This window comes from Vanessa cardui, chromosome 2, assembly GCF_905220365.1.
Source record: "Vanessa cardui chromosome 2, ilVanCard2.1, whole genome shotgun sequence".
In the NCBI taxonomy this organism is placed as follows: domain Eukaryota; kingdom Metazoa; phylum Arthropoda; class Insecta; order Lepidoptera; family Nymphalidae; genus Vanessa; species Vanessa cardui.
In genome coordinates, this window is record NC_061124.1 from 10,217,910 (window position 1) to 10,233,669 (window position 15,760).

General features: G+C 30.7%; 2 protein-coding genes and 1 non-coding gene across 3 annotated transcripts; 1 reads left to right on the forward strand and 2 right to left on the reverse strand.

Annotated features, from left to right (window-relative positions):
* Nucleotides 1–146: 146 nt before the first annotated feature.
* On the reverse strand, nucleotides 147–6,512 carry LOC124539027. Its single transcript, XM_047116339.1, has 5 exons — nucleotides 6,397–6,512; nucleotides 4,633–4,762; nucleotides 2,675–2,835; nucleotides 1,364–1,552; nucleotides 147–600 (listed from the first exon to the last, which is right to left on the reverse strand). Exons 2-5 carry the CDS (start codon nucleotides 4,757–4,759, stop codon nucleotides 427–429), a joined length of 651 nt encoding a protein of 216 aa, XP_046972295.1. The 5' UTR covers nucleotides 4,760–4,762; nucleotides 6,397–6,512; the 3' UTR covers nucleotides 147–426.
* On the reverse strand, nucleotides 3,766–3,838 carry Trnak-uuu. The gene has a single exon. It is a non-coding gene; the product is annotated as a tRNA-Lys (tRNA).
* Nucleotides 6,513–12,679: 6,167 nt separating the features above from the next.
* LOC124539778 (SPRY domain-containing protein 7) lies at nucleotides 12,680–15,487 on the forward strand. The gene is made up of 4 exons (XM_047117132.1): nucleotides 12,680–12,918; nucleotides 13,129–13,299; nucleotides 13,739–14,068; nucleotides 14,204–15,487. The coding sequence occupies exons 1-4, from the start codon at nucleotides 12,816–12,818 to the stop codon at nucleotides 14,299–14,301; spliced, it is 702 nt and encodes a 233-aa protein (XP_046973088.1). The 5' UTR covers nucleotides 12,680–12,815; the 3' UTR covers nucleotides 14,302–15,487.
* Nucleotides 15,488–15,760: the final 273 nt, after the last annotated feature.

Here is a 15,760-nt window from a genome sequence, read left to right on the forward strand (position 1 = left end):
ATTTATTGTTTATTCATAAAAATAGTGTTTTTAGATATATATGTAGGATTTCCAATTTACATTTACATTTGATTGGAAATAGAGCAAATACCATATATCATGTTATACCGGCTTATACAATATTTGGGTATCAGTAAAAGATATAATAAATTAAAGCAGTCTTTATTAAATAAGTATTTGTTGGTTTTGTACTGACTACTTGTATGCTTAAATACTGAAATAAATATTCAATGAGGTAAGACTTAAATCTAAGATAACATTTGAATTCAAAAATGTTATGAGAAATTTATTCGGTTCAAAATGTTTTCGTTCGTAACTATCTACGTTACGCGTTGTTGGAATATCGTAGAGATTTTTTCTTTTATGACAATTTGTTTACATTTATGATGATTATTAAAATATTACAATGCGTTATGACGTTGAATCTTAGACTCTCAAATTCGGATTCGTGTAGCGGACGTATTTCAGGAGCGCGTCATTCTCTTCGCAGACGAATGGTTTGCGATGATGGCAGGCAACGTCATGCCAGTGGACGCCATCATTGTAGAAATTGTTTAGAATCGCCACGCAGTGTTCCGCAGCTCCACCCTGGATCAGCTCCTGAAAACATTTATTCATCAATACCTACATATTGTTTATTCAAATATGAAAAATAATTGCCGTTTTATATACATTATTTAGAGGCACGTCTTTAAAAACTTGATTATCCTAAGACTAGTATAGTTTGCAGATACTTTAACAAAGTTGGTATGTTGTATAAATTATTCTTGCGTTTTACGAACTCTTCATTTAGTTTTCTATAAACGTTCGTAACAAGAAGTGAAAATTACATAAGAAACCACATAATGCAAGGGCACGAAGGCATTATGAGTGACTGTGACGCAAGCAAGGCGGATGCGGATGATCCTCAGGACGCAGTAGTTGCGTACGCCGTGCGACGAGTGACGACCGAGTCACGGCGAAAGTAGTGAGAATCAAACAATATGTTGCGTCTCGCGACATAAGCTGAATATCGATAAGCTTTTGTACAGGTTGTAGAAAGTGGGTTGCAGGCATGCGGGTACGCCCTTCGGCGAATAATTTGCAGACACATAAATATTTACACCGCTTTCGTTTTCATTACGCGTCATCCTCACTGTTAACGAACGAGCCTTAATGGCAAACATTACTTAACCATACGTGGAATTTGTTTTGTAATAATGTGCCACTTATTCCGTAATAATTAATAAAGCGTAGATACGTAATTCGTCAACGACAAATATGTTTTTAAAGTTCTTGATATATAAGTATATAAATACAATTTTACATAATAATAATGTTTCGATATAAGCTTGGCTGATATTATTAATTATAAGATATGTACCCTGTTGTCAGGTTGGGGTTTGCCAATACCGCCGCCTTCTGACCAGTCGTTTTGTTGGCGGTTCGTAGTGGGAGCAAGTTTTTGAAGCTCTGCAGTCCAGAACCATCCGTTGACCTCGTTGGGCAGAAGATCCGGTCGGTTGCAGCCTTTGAAGTCGCATAAGCGACCCGAAGTCCATATGTATTTTACCTTTAATAAAAGCAAAGCAACCATTAGTACACTCACTTGGTAAAGATTTCCTCTCCTCAAATGTGGATAAAATAAAAAAGGAATAGTAACACTTTTTTTAATTTATTGTATGCGCTTGTTTACTAAACAATTTCGAAGACCTGATGTAATAAAATAATATAAAAAGTAATAGTTATGATTCGAAATATAATGTGAATGGAATAGCATAATTGGAATGCTAATTCGAAGATCAAGGTTAGGCAATGAAAATGCCACCTAGTCTGTAGAAAATACATTTTTATGTTCGAGACAAAACTAAGTTATGTAAAATTATTTTTCAATAAAATAATATAAAAAACGCTGACATTTCCAAGATCACTTTTTCAAAAGACTTTAAGATTTTACGTACCTCTCAAATTAACAGCCAAAACACTAAGCATAATCTAGTTTGTCAATATTTAAATAATCCAAGTTCCAATAATACGAACTATCTAAGTAAATATTTCATTCGGTAATTATACATATATTGATAAACGACTTATCCCACGATGTAAAAACATCGTTACTTACGTGAAGTGAAACTTGGAAAAGGAAAATTAACTATTGTTCAGGTACTACTCGTCATGCATCGTAAAACAATTGAAGTTTGTCAAATTCAATACATGTTTGAATTTGTAACGATATTTAAACAACAAGCACGTCAAATTCTTTGAGGTACGAAATTAAGGCTCTACTTTCTAGTTTAATTGTTTAAAAAAAAAAAAAACGTTTTCACTTCTTACAAGCAGTGGGTGTACCTGAAGTATGTAAAATGTTAATGACGAGAATACTTTGTCATGTTAAAACGCCGGTCAAGGATGAAGCATTAGCGTCTTTTGTTTTGCTAGCATTGAAATTTCCAAGTAAGTGCCACACGAAGTTTATATAAACACGTTAAACGATTTGAGTCCAATTTACCAACGATTCAAAGACAGGATAAGAATGTTTACTGCGTTGTTGAACAAACTAGTAATGAGTATGTTAATACGAATAGGAATTTAAGTTTAATATATTCAAGATTGGATGTATACGGTCTCGCTTTTTACTTGTCACATATTTGTTGTGTAACAAACTAATGTTATTTACGTGAAAGATTTAAATTACCTTATCTTGAACGATACGAGCTTTCACCCATTCATTTTCGTCACTTGTTTCCAAGGAGACAAGGTCCATGCAACGCTGACGACAGTAGTTTCGTGCACTCAGCCAGTCCTCTTCAACTCCACGTAAGGCCGGGTCCCTCCACGAGAAAAAGTAACCCTTGTCTAGTAAAGAAAAAATAGCATAAAGTTGTGGTTACAAATATTTATAATAGGTACCGGTTTTTTATGTTAATAACATTTTGTGTTTGTTTTTTTATATATTATCGAACATAATGAACCATTAACATAAATTATTTAAAACAGTTATTGTACATTTTATTAGATTTACACTATTTATAAATACTTTATATAATCAGTTTCCATGACCATATATTGTATTATGATAAAAATAAGTGGTAGAAAAAGATCTGTTGTTTGTATTTGACGTCTTCTTAAAGAATATTTGTTTAAATTATGTATTTGATATATTTAATATAATGGTAGTGCAGGTGATATATTTTGAAATGAAAAATTTAATATCCGTATGTAGTAATCAGTCATGTGTTACTTTACAAAATTATTAATGTTTTATTAAACTGTAAGTTGAGATTGTTCAAAGAAAGCTTCGGGTCAAATGTTAGAGGTGAAGGTTTATCAAATATTATTGTCTATGATTGGATATTTTCAAATTTATTTTAGAAAGTCCTTTCTAAGATCGAAGGGAAATTAAAATATCGTTTAATATACTTTTATTGGAAGGATATTGAAAATATTTGATCACATTTAAAAAAGAAAACTGTGTAATCACATGCCTTTCGTCTAATAGAACATACGTACAGATTATCTATTAATTATTAGATATTATGACCTGATACGTGAACGTAATGTGCACGATGTCATTGTATGCAGCATGGGAACGCCTTTCGATGGAAAAGTAAGTAACTTTCCATACAGAACTAAAAAGAATACACATTATTGTGCAGCGCTACTAGGTTAATTTAAAACAAGACGCAGTTTAGCTACCGCATATTTCGTATGAAATACATACTTGCTTAAGAAATGCAGAAAGTTTAATTGGAAATCAAAAATAAATAAAATGTAAAAATATATAGCCGCCCGAACAGGGACTTGAACCCTGGACCCTTGGATTAAAAGTCCAATGCTCTACCGACTGAGCTATCCGGGCTGTGAAGAATGAGTGGAAATTATTGAACTAATTTTAAGCGTGTTGACTCATCATTACATCTTCAATGGACTTTAAAGTTTAAATGATGCTTATGAGAACTCATTATATTGGAATAATAAATATTAAATTGTACGAAGCTTTATGTATTTTCTCAAGGAACAAATCTGGGTTATCTTAGATATATTATAGAGTCCCGTTTAGAAACAGGTTTACTTATCTAGCATCCGGGAAGAAAGAGATAAGCGTAGCTGACGCATTTTTAAACATGTAGTTTTTATATGAGCGTCTCTTCGTGGTCTTTGGTTCGACAAAAAATATGCTCAGAGACTTCCGTGTAAAGTAATCTATTAATATCAGGTAAGTACATTGTTCTGTGTTTAGTAGAATGTTTAATATGTATGTTTTGCTATAAAAATATTTAAACTACTTTATAATTAGTAAGATAATCATTTCGAAGCGATTCTTTCTAAAAAATAAAAAAAAATACATATCACATGTGTCTGTTAGTTTGAAATCATTTGACTTTTAAAACGATCAAAGTTTTGTGAATTAAATACATATTATGATATAACATAATAAAATATGATTATGTTAGATTTGGGTGGCTTTACAAAAGTTTAAAGTCGTAACACAAAAGCAGGATCAGGGCTGCCGTTATTATGGCAAGGTACCACCCACTCATCAGATATTTGTTTTTTAATCTGTAATTTATTTTTGTTATGTAATTACAGTGCTAGTCAGCTAACTTTTTTATCTTAAATCTGTGTTTTTTTTTTTTATAAAATACAACTTACTGTCGGCGTATCTCTCATGAATGACGCGTTGCACACACTGTGATGGCACTGGAGGTTCTAGGATGCGTCCGTTTGGGAACTGCGCATGCGCAATCGCCAGCACCGATAATAACAGGAATCGTTTCATGATCTATAACAAAATTAAACATTTTAGATAAAGCTATTATAACAAGAAGAAAGGAAAAAAATATTTTTCTTACTTACTGTAAGAAATTGCGATACGCGAATTCTTATATTTAAATTAATCAAAAAAAAAATCTTAGTCTAATAAAGTTGCATGGATAAGCAGGTTTGGATCGTCATTTTAAAAGATTTAGTTAATTCTATACATGACACCGATTCAGAATGTATGACGTAGCAAGTGCTCAATCGTTAATTAAATACATAAATATCCTTGACATTGAATACCACCAATTATTATTTATAAGTTATATTAAATATATCCTTTGATATGTTAATAAAAGGGATTCAATTATATATTGTTTATTAGTTCCATACGTATCCATTATGAAAAAAACTGTATACTAATTAGATGACATATAACCTGAAACTGGTTAAAAACTTATTTTGTTTTGTTTATATTTTTTTTATATATCTAAAGTTATATAGTTCCTTATGCTTATGGCTGCGCTTAATGGGCTAGAGCGTAAAAAATTTTATCCCCGGTCTGGCTAATAAATTTAATGTGATCTGACTTTCTAAATAAGTTCTGACTATTAATCTAGACTTCAAAAAATTTAGAAATCGCTTTAGGCTGATAATTGAACAATTTATTTACATTATTGTTTATAATGAAAAAGCAAAATATTTAATGAACGTGCTTAATAATGTTAATAGCAAACCATATATATTCAGGTTATTATTACTAAACTATTCGAAGAATAGTTAAAAAAAACAACAACATTAAAAACCATCTTCTAAAAAAAATACTCGTCTTGTCATAAAACCCCATAGAGTTCAATGAACGTTCCTTCGATTCGGAACTTAATTTTAAATTAATATATTCCATAAAGAAGGCATTTTGTTATTAAACAGTTATAATTTTATCGCAGTAGTCAAACTGGTTATAGAAATCTTATTTATGAGACATTTTTATTTTAACCGATCACGGAAAGACCTTATAGAAGGATGTGCAGTTTTAATTAGATTTCGCACCGTCAGTTGTATCGGCGATTAGAAAATGCCAATAATGTTTTTATACAGCTTAAAAGGTCAAGCAATCGTGTGGTCACAACCAACAATAGACTCGGTACAGTGCTAATTCGTCAACGTCAAAAGGATCTTCAAATTACAATGTTTACAGTAATATTAGTGAACCGTTAAGATAGCAATTATTAAGAATTTAACGAATGTATTACTAAGTAAAGAGTTAAAGTTGTTTACAAACACTTTCCATTCAATGGTTTACAATGGGTTACGTAAGGAAATCGAGAATCTGGACCGGTTCTAGGGCTATAGAAAGCGACCTTGCCCTCAAGATGGTTCGTTCCTCTCAAATTTCGACCTTTGGGCTATTTTCTTTTTTTTTTTTTTGACTGGAGGCAAATAAGTTATATTGATTAACCGATTAACTTCTATATAAAAATCTTTTAATTTAATTGTTATCATGTTATTTAAATACATTATTAGGCTCTAATTTAGTTTATTTTATCTTTAATAATTTAAATAAGTATAAATAAACCATGAATTTTCAAAGCACTTCAATGTAATGTTTGAAAAAAAAAAATAATTATTTTTAAATTAAACGTTAAAAAAAAAACTCACGATGTGGTCTGTCTGTCTTCCGGAACCGTCACTAACTGATGCGGCGGCATACTGCGTGCGTTTTATATGGAGGAAAGCCTCGCCTCCGGATCTTCAAGGTATCCGACAATCCTGTGGGGTGTTTGAAAATAGAAGTTTAAATTTTCGTCTCAATTGTAGAGACTATATTTTTTATATTACCGAATTCGATTTAACGTCAAAATAAAAAATAAAAACTATTTAGATTACTCGTATATTTAGAAAAAAAATATTGTTATATATTGTTGAAATAATAATCTCTTTAAAATGAACTTAATCTTTTAAATATCACATTTTAAAATTTAATTTATCTATCTCCTTAGATTAATTTTAAGTATTTTTTTTACTGTGTTCTGCTTTCAAATTTAGAAACAAAAAATAATTCGCATATCCAAATTCCAATATGGTTTATAAAATAAGTGTTACTGTGTCCATATTGTTGTGGGATTAGTCATGGAGAAATTTGTTGGCAAAATATCGTTAACCGGATAATGACGAAGCCTTTACAAAATGTATTACGAAAAGGTAAAGAAAAAAAAAGAAAAATTGTCTATTAATAAATTACTTAAAATATATTTTTACATCTTAAAAATATTTCAAAACAACCAAACTATGTATGTAATTTTTTGAAAGTACATATTATATGTGATATTTTCTTTCATATTACATTACAATAAGATATAATAAATATCTATCAATGAAATAAGAAAATAAATAGTGATTAACAATAGTCAATAAGCGATAACTTAACAACATAACAAAATAGTAACAATTAAACCTATTGTTTTCCTTGTGAACGACAAATAAACAAAAAATAATACTTCACTTGACATAATCAAAATATACCATGTTTTTAAAGGCATCAATAGTACCTTTTACTGAAGCTTATGGATGAATTTAAATGGTATCTATGTGAATCTAGAACGTTCTGTTGGCAGACCGCGGTGCGTTTACATACGTGCCAGTATTGTTAATCTCTGCTTTCTTTGTTCGTATATAAGTTGGTTGTCTTGTCGATTTTTGGAGCATAGTTTACAAAAGAACACCGTAGCTTTTTTATCTGATGGTCATTGTAACTGCATATATGCGATAACGCGAGCGTACATTTTAGCTTATGATAGGGCTGTACTCAACCCTATCAGTACAGCAATTAGTATTTTAATTACTTGAAATTAAAATACTTAATTCGAAAACAAATACTATTTTGTATTTCTTTTTCGATTACTCATTATTCTTAACAGATATATATGTACTTGTAATAAGACACAAATTAGATGTAGCATCGGAAAATGCAATGGAATGAAAATAAAACCGATTACTGAAGATTTACGCAACAAATGCAAATAGCTCCCTATCGCGCTATTCGACGCTATTGGTCGCTATAGATTCACGCGTCAGAGAAAGCAAGTGCATGTAAATCGACGCGTCAAATTGACGAATATATTGGGTCATATGACATTACAAGTTATAACGTTTGTGTAAAGATCATATTCGCATCAGAAATAAATTTTGATAATTTGGGATAGCGTACTTAATTCGGATGTGATCGGTTTTACGAATTTTGCCGATGCGACATCTAAGTTGTGTCGTACTATACTAGATGGTAATATATTCATCAGATATTCTATAGACAATTTTCTAGATTGGCGATATCAATAAAGTATTTACATATTGTCATATTTTTGTTTTAATCAGGAATAGTGTGAGCAAGTGAAACATCTTATAAATGTGCAATCGATGAAACAAAAATTCTGCTGATATCCGGTTCCTGGAAAAGTCATACATAAAGTTTACCACTTCATATGTGATTTTTGCTCATTAAACAAACCTGCTCTTACTGCCATTGATACGAATTAGAGAGGGTGTCGTTGTGGTTTAAGACAACCTCAGTCCCTCCACTCCACTCTACTTCTTTTTTTATAGATAGTTCCACTACATTAGTTTTGCTTTTTGGTAGGTATTTAGCAATAATTTCCATGATAGATCTGATACGAATAGAAATTTCAAATCATTGCTTTAAAAGGTCCTTGTTCTACGGACATATTTAAATTTTGATCCTTTAGAATAGTTCAATAACCTATCTATTTAATATGTCTTTAAAAGTTAGAATATTATTGGAGTAGGTTCATCTTAATAGAATATTAATGAGAAACATAACTATAACCTGTTAGGTGAATAGTTGAAAAAAAAAAATGTTTATGCCAAGGTAAAAAATTAAACTGTATTTAGCTGTTTTTTGTAAGGTACTATGTGTAAAGTATTATCATCAAAAAGCTCTTTGTAGATACATACTTATCGTTTAAGTACATATTTCTAAAAAGAGCTGAGATGGCCCAGTGGTTAGAACGCGTGCATCTTAACCGATGATTGCGGGTTCAAACCCAGGCAAGCACCACTAGATATGAGATGCTTAATTTATGTTTATAGTTCATCTCGTGCTCGGCGGTGAAGGGAAACATCGTGAGGAAACCTGCATGTGTCTATTTTCATACAAATTCTGCTACATGTGTATTCCACCAACCCGCATTGGAACAGCGTGGTGGAATATGTTCCAATTTCTCTCCTTAATCCATTAAGGAGGAGGCCTTATCTCAGCAGTGGGAAATGTACAGGCTGTTACTTTACTTTTGCTTTTTTTTAAAATGGTAGTATTCGGAATGGCCACAGTGGCCAATTCAAACCATTAAAGTAAACAAACCCCTTGAAATACGTTAGGGGCCTTTTAGTGTAGTCGTCTAATGTTTTAAGATTTATACAATCGATTAAGTACAGAAAAAGAATATCTATGATCAATAAAGATTGAGGTTATTCCGTTGTATTTTTATGAAACCTATGATTATAGTCGTATAAAATGAAAGAGTGTATTTAGGGACTATTACCCACTTATTAATCAGTATCCTGTATCGTCTTATTTTTGGCAAATTTGGAAACGGAGTCGGACATGAACCGAGTATTTTGTCTTAATCTAAGAGAGTAGGGCCATAAATTTACATTAAATAACTAATCCAGACACAATTATTATAATAAATTATAAATTAGAATCAATCAAGTGTTGTGTACATTATTTTTTTATTTTATTGACAAAGCTACAAAATTTAGATTATACTTTAAAACAAGAACTGATGACACCTCGTCATTCGATGTCGAAGGTCAATAAGTACCTAAACAATCTTAGTCCAAATGGCGACTGTAGGAAAAGGGTAAAGGGTTTACTATTATGAAGTATAAAATACACAAATTTTTACTCGGTATTGCTATTTAATCATGAAATTTTGCAAACTGTATATGTCTCTGTCAGGGGTGCAAAAGAACATGTACCTAACACATGCACAGGGCTCCCTGTATCGTTCGATCGTCACCGTCGTAATTTCTGATTTCTCTTAACACAAATACTTAACTTAACAAGTGTATCCTAATATAAGTTTTTCTTTGATGATTTCTAATAAAATTTAAAACCTAAACAGATAAACTAGAAAAACGTTTTATAGTAAAATGTACATATTTAACAAAATATATGATACATACCTTTATCGTATATAATAAATACAACATATTCAATAAAGACAGATGATGAATCGTCATCATCTATCTTTATTACATTACTTTGCTAAATTAAATTACAATATATAAATATTGTAATGTAATTTTATCACACTTCCAGATCCTTAATGTAATAGACACAAGCTGAAAACCATTTTTTTTAACCTACGTCTGTTCGATAGTTTAGTTTACGTAATCAATTAATTGGATCAATATTTAACACAAATAGAGCATTCAATAAGTATAATATTTGCACTGCTAATTCATAGTAAATAATTAAACCGAAATTAGGAAATTAGACTCCAACTTTGGCCTTGAACATAAGAATGGGTAAGATAAATAAGATAAACACTTCACAGCACTCTATATCAAATTTAAAGGAAACAAAAAAAATGCAAAATAATGTTGCACGCAAAGGCGGCCTTGACACTTATAGCGAATCTTCATTACGTTTTTGACATTTTAGAATCAAAATAACAAATGTTACATTGACGATAGAGAGCTTAATGACGATACTCCCAATGAACTAAACAAAACCTTTGGGTTCGCCATTGGTGCACGTTACACTAAGTGTACTAAAGTTTGTCACAAGCTTTGTAGTGTATAAGTGCCAGGCTTCTAGCATTACCAACTAAAGAGTCGGGTGTCTGGTTGTCTGAGTTACTCACTGAAACTGTTTGAACACATTTAGAAAATAAATGTTTCCACATATCAATTGGTCTCCGAATCGGTACACTGCTGTGCTTTGAGCATATATCTGTCCATGTTGAAAGAAGGTGGACTCTTTTGCATTATATACATTGTCTTGGCCAAGGCATTTAGGTAGGTTCTTCCACTACGGTTCCCTTGAGTGTTCCTACATTCTTGATGATGGGAAGAACTGATGTACTGACTTTGGTTCCCTGGAAATGAGGTCAGGCCCAAGTGTGGGACGTTACATATGTTAACACGTTGGCCACGTCTCATATCAGAGAAACAATACGAATGAACTATATGAAATAATTTTACTTAAAACTACGTTTTTGTCCCACTTACAGTTTAAACAATTCATTAAAAGTATAGCAACTCGTCTAATTGAATTGGTGACAGGAGAGTTGGTCATTTTTGGACGGAGGATCGGAATTGCGAATAAACGCAGTGAGCAATCTGGTCACTATTTCGCGCGGTCATGTTTTGTACAATGACTATTTTCAATTCCTATTTGTATATGGTTAAGGCCTTAGCGGTTTTGAATATATATTATACTTTTATAGTTTAAATGTAGTCTGTTTTATTTTAATTACCTTTATGTATTTGATGATTGAACAAGGACATTATCGTGATCGTTTGTGATGATTTTAGTAACACATATTCACAAAGACAGATTGGTCATCATCTCTTACCGGTCGTATATTCTGCAAAAAAATTATATAGGTGTCCTTGATAATGTGGATTGTTTTTATTGTTTTCATATTTAACGATTCTGGTTATGAAATGTGAATTAATTGTTGATAGTTTAGTAATTTGTTATTTTTATGTTATTTATATAATCATTATTATATAGTATAACACAGTCACTTTTCGCTGTCTATCCCTGCTTAGATTTTTAAAATTACACAACTGATTTGCTGATGATGCGGTTTTTTTAATAGATAGAATGATTCGAGAGGAAGCTTTTTGTATATAATACATGGACAATTTGGTAAAGAAATACTGATAATTTAAAAGTTTCTATTTTATTGTTATAGCATTGCATCCGTGCGAAGCGAAGGCTGGTTGCTAGTTGTTAATATTTCTTATTTTAACGACAATTAAGAACACTTAAGTGTGTTTTATGCTTTCTACTAAATAGCCAAATTAAAGAAAAGTGTTTAACATAAACCAACTAGGCAGTGTTATGTTACGTGATGTTTACTTAACTAGTTACGCTAAGCTTGTTTTTAAAACTATGGGAAAATTAAGTAAACTGTGATGTGAGGTAATTAAGAAACATTTCATACTTGCTTGTGATTTTACATTTTAGTAAAGGTATTTTTTATGTAAACCAAAAAAAAAAAAAAAAATAAAGTGTGAGATATTAGTCAAGCAACCCTTTATTAGAATTTAATCAACTTTTGATAAAAATATTGTGAAGTATTAGGAAGGCTCGAGGAAGGCACCATACTAATAACTACACTAATAAAAACTATCCCTAATTTCCCATGTGTATGTAATTCACCTCCAGACAGTGTCACGGGGTCAATAAGGAACACAAATCAATTATAAAACACCCTGAAGAAACCTGTAAGTGTCGTATGTAGATTTGCCACATATTTGCACAAATATATTGGAGCAGTATATTATTTGACTGTTGCTTTATTTTTTCTATAATAAAGAGGATTATTTTACAAGGTACTAATATTCCAGTAAATATAAATAATATTTAGATCTTTATTTGGTTTATTATTACGATTATTTTATATAGACGATAAGAAAAAGAAGTTAAATCCGACCATTTTCTAAAATTAAAAGCACCTTAATTATTTCTAACAATATTTTTTAGTAATTTGTAAAATATCTCCACGCTGAATAGTTTCTCCATTTTTAGAATACATAATATGATTAAGAGTTATTTGGAAAAACTATTTACTTTCAATCAATTAAACATTTTAAATTAAAAATGACTACTGGACGTATTTTAACGAAGAAATTTAAGAACGTTAATGTCATGTTTTTACAAAGACATGAATGTCATTTCGATTTTCGATCTAACAACACAACTGTCATTCGAAAATGACGTCGTTGTGACTGTCTAAAGTAAATAAGGTGTTTTAATAATAAAACATATTGACTTTAAATATAATTATTGATTTCATTTAAAAGGAAATATTAAGCTTAACAAAATGTTTTGTTGTTTTAAAAACTGCATGAATGGATTTTCCTTAACCCCGAGCGTACCAATACGTGTAAAGAGCAATCCAGTACAGTTAGATACATTGCATATGGGTAATATTTAGTTTTATATTGATTTTTTAATACTTAACCATAACATACAACAAAAATAGTTACACATTATCAAGTACAGTATTTATTTGATTAAGTTCAACTTATACTCCTACGTTGAACAAAATGCGTGGGCCGATATTTCGTTTGCGATTTAAATAGACTTGAGTTAAAATAACAATTTTTATTTATTATATCTTAATTGTTTCCCAGGACATGAGGTAGTAATAGTCAAAGGTGGACAGCGCGTTTGCGGTTCTGGATGTGCTCTGGGAAATGCACCACTCGTTCAAAACAAAGCATATTTTGAAGTAAAACTTCAACAGGGAGGAGTGTGGGCTGTAGGCCTCGCGACAAGGGACGCAGATCTTAATAGAGTCCATGGTAAGAATATTGTATAATATTGACATTAAATATGATTCAATATATATAGAAAAAAGTTGCAAGCGCTTTAAATTATTATACATAATAAAAAAGGGTTGCATTATATTGGTATAAAAATAATCAAACATTCATTCACCTTAAACTATGTTTAATTTCTTTTAGCCCAGGGTTGGCAAACCGGGCAGCAACCACTTAATATTCTGATGATGACCCATCTGTGGGTCATTGTCAACGTAACTGTAGGTCAAATGAGTCATGACATAATCCAATCATTGCCAATGTTACACAACAATTATATTAGCATTATTTGAAACTACATCCATATATGAAGCACACTGATGTAAATAGGTCAAATTTTGCAAATGTTTCATATATTTACATATATCATATTGAATGTAGTTCATTAGCATTAAGTAATAACATTTTTGTTCAATTACAGGTGGAGTTGACAAAGAATCTTGGTGTTTAAACAGTGATGGAACAGTACGACATGATAATGTTGAATTATATCACCTCAAACCAGGGTCAAGGGAATCTCCTACCTCAGAACTCTTAGTCACAACAGGATTTTCAAATGATAATGAGAACCAGACAGAGAATGAAAAACCTGAGAGTGAAAAGGGCGAGGAGAGCGCTGCGGTGATGCCAGGAGAAGGAGACATTATTGGTGTAGCGTATGACCATGTAGAGCTAAACTTTTTCCTTAACGGTGAAAACATGGAGATCCCTGTAAGAAACATTAGAGGCACTGTTTACCCAGCACTTTTCGGTAAGTAGATATCGGTATATCTATCTCTGTCTTCTGTTATTATCATAAAAACTGATTCATATGTATGCATGTATGATCAAATTTAATTTTAGAACATTTTATTATTATTTATGTGTTATGTTATATCTCTTTCAGTGGACGATGGAGCCATCCTGGATATAATATTAGACAACTTCAGATACCCCCCACCATCAGGATATGCAAAAATAATGGTGGAACAGTCACTTCTCTAACATAATATAATAAGTTAAGGAGAAAATGCTTATGTGTGCATATGAAGGCTCATGTATTCTCGCTCTAAATGTGATGTGTGCGTGAATAATCTAAATTAAGACTGTTGACTTGTATATTGCTTGTCACCTCTACTGTCTAAACCCTCTAAGTCTTCATATCCTTAAAATTATTAAGATGATAAATAATGTTGGTGAAGCTCTTCAAGATAAATAAATAAAAAAAAATTACTTTTGTCTATGACATACTATTCAACTGATAATCTGTTTGAAATACTAGTTATCTAATTAGGTATCTAATATTTCACACAGATTACCATTATATATGTAATTAAAATAATTTTATTATACTTATATAATGGTGTATTATATTTTCCTAATAATTATAAAGTATTATTTTTGATATTATTACGGGGAGTTCACTGTCATTTACAAGTTTCATAGAAGTTAATTCAAAATAGTATTAATACAATGTACTATTAATTACTACAGTTTATTATATCCATGTGTAGTTAGGGCTGTAATTAAAGTGTGACAAAATATATAAAAGACTCATTAAAGACTAGGGTTTATGTTTGACAGATAATCAAGTAAGCAATGAACCAGGGTGTAATTGAACAAGTCATTCACAACAATGATCACTCTAAAGACTTAAAGAAAAGATGTGATAAATCATTCCTATGTATAAGATTAGAAGATCTAATTGAAAATCTTACTGTAATTAATTTGGTTATGTTAATAGAGTGTATCTTAGTACATATAGATTTTAATAATAGCTTAATCGGACGTTGAGAAATATAAAACAGTCTCAAATTCTAAACTGGTATTGTGTTGAAAGCTAAACATTAATTTTTAATGATGACTGTGTTTGTCTGTGTGTTTGTGGTCGTAAATCTATTTGAATGATGTATATTTTGATTTTAATGCTAATTATGAGAATTTGACTTTGTATTATATTAATTTCTTAAAGAATAATGTGCTTTTATCGTTAGGTTTAATGGTATTTATGTGCTTTTGTATGTAATGTGATGTCATGGCCCAGTGCTTTTAAAATAATGGAATATCAATATTAATTGTAAAGCAATACAGTAATATCATATATTTGTTTAAATTATTTTTTTACTTTTATTTTAGGTTATTGTTCTTATTTTTTTACAATCTCATAATAAATGTAGGCTCAGATTTCATCTATGTGTCTATTATTTGTGTGGACTGTAATAATTCTATACTTTATTATAGGAGTAAATTTTAAATTATATTTTCAAAAGGAAAAGTGGCAAGAATAAATATGTCTGCGTGAACACAGTTATAAGAATTAAAATTTTAATTTTTTATATTTTATTTATAGCACATGCTTCACTTCCCTTTAATGTAGTCTTCATTGTTGTAGACCAGTAATATAGAAAGCCTTTCTTGGCACAGATTGATTATGAATAATACTTCAAAATGTTTTATAGTAAAC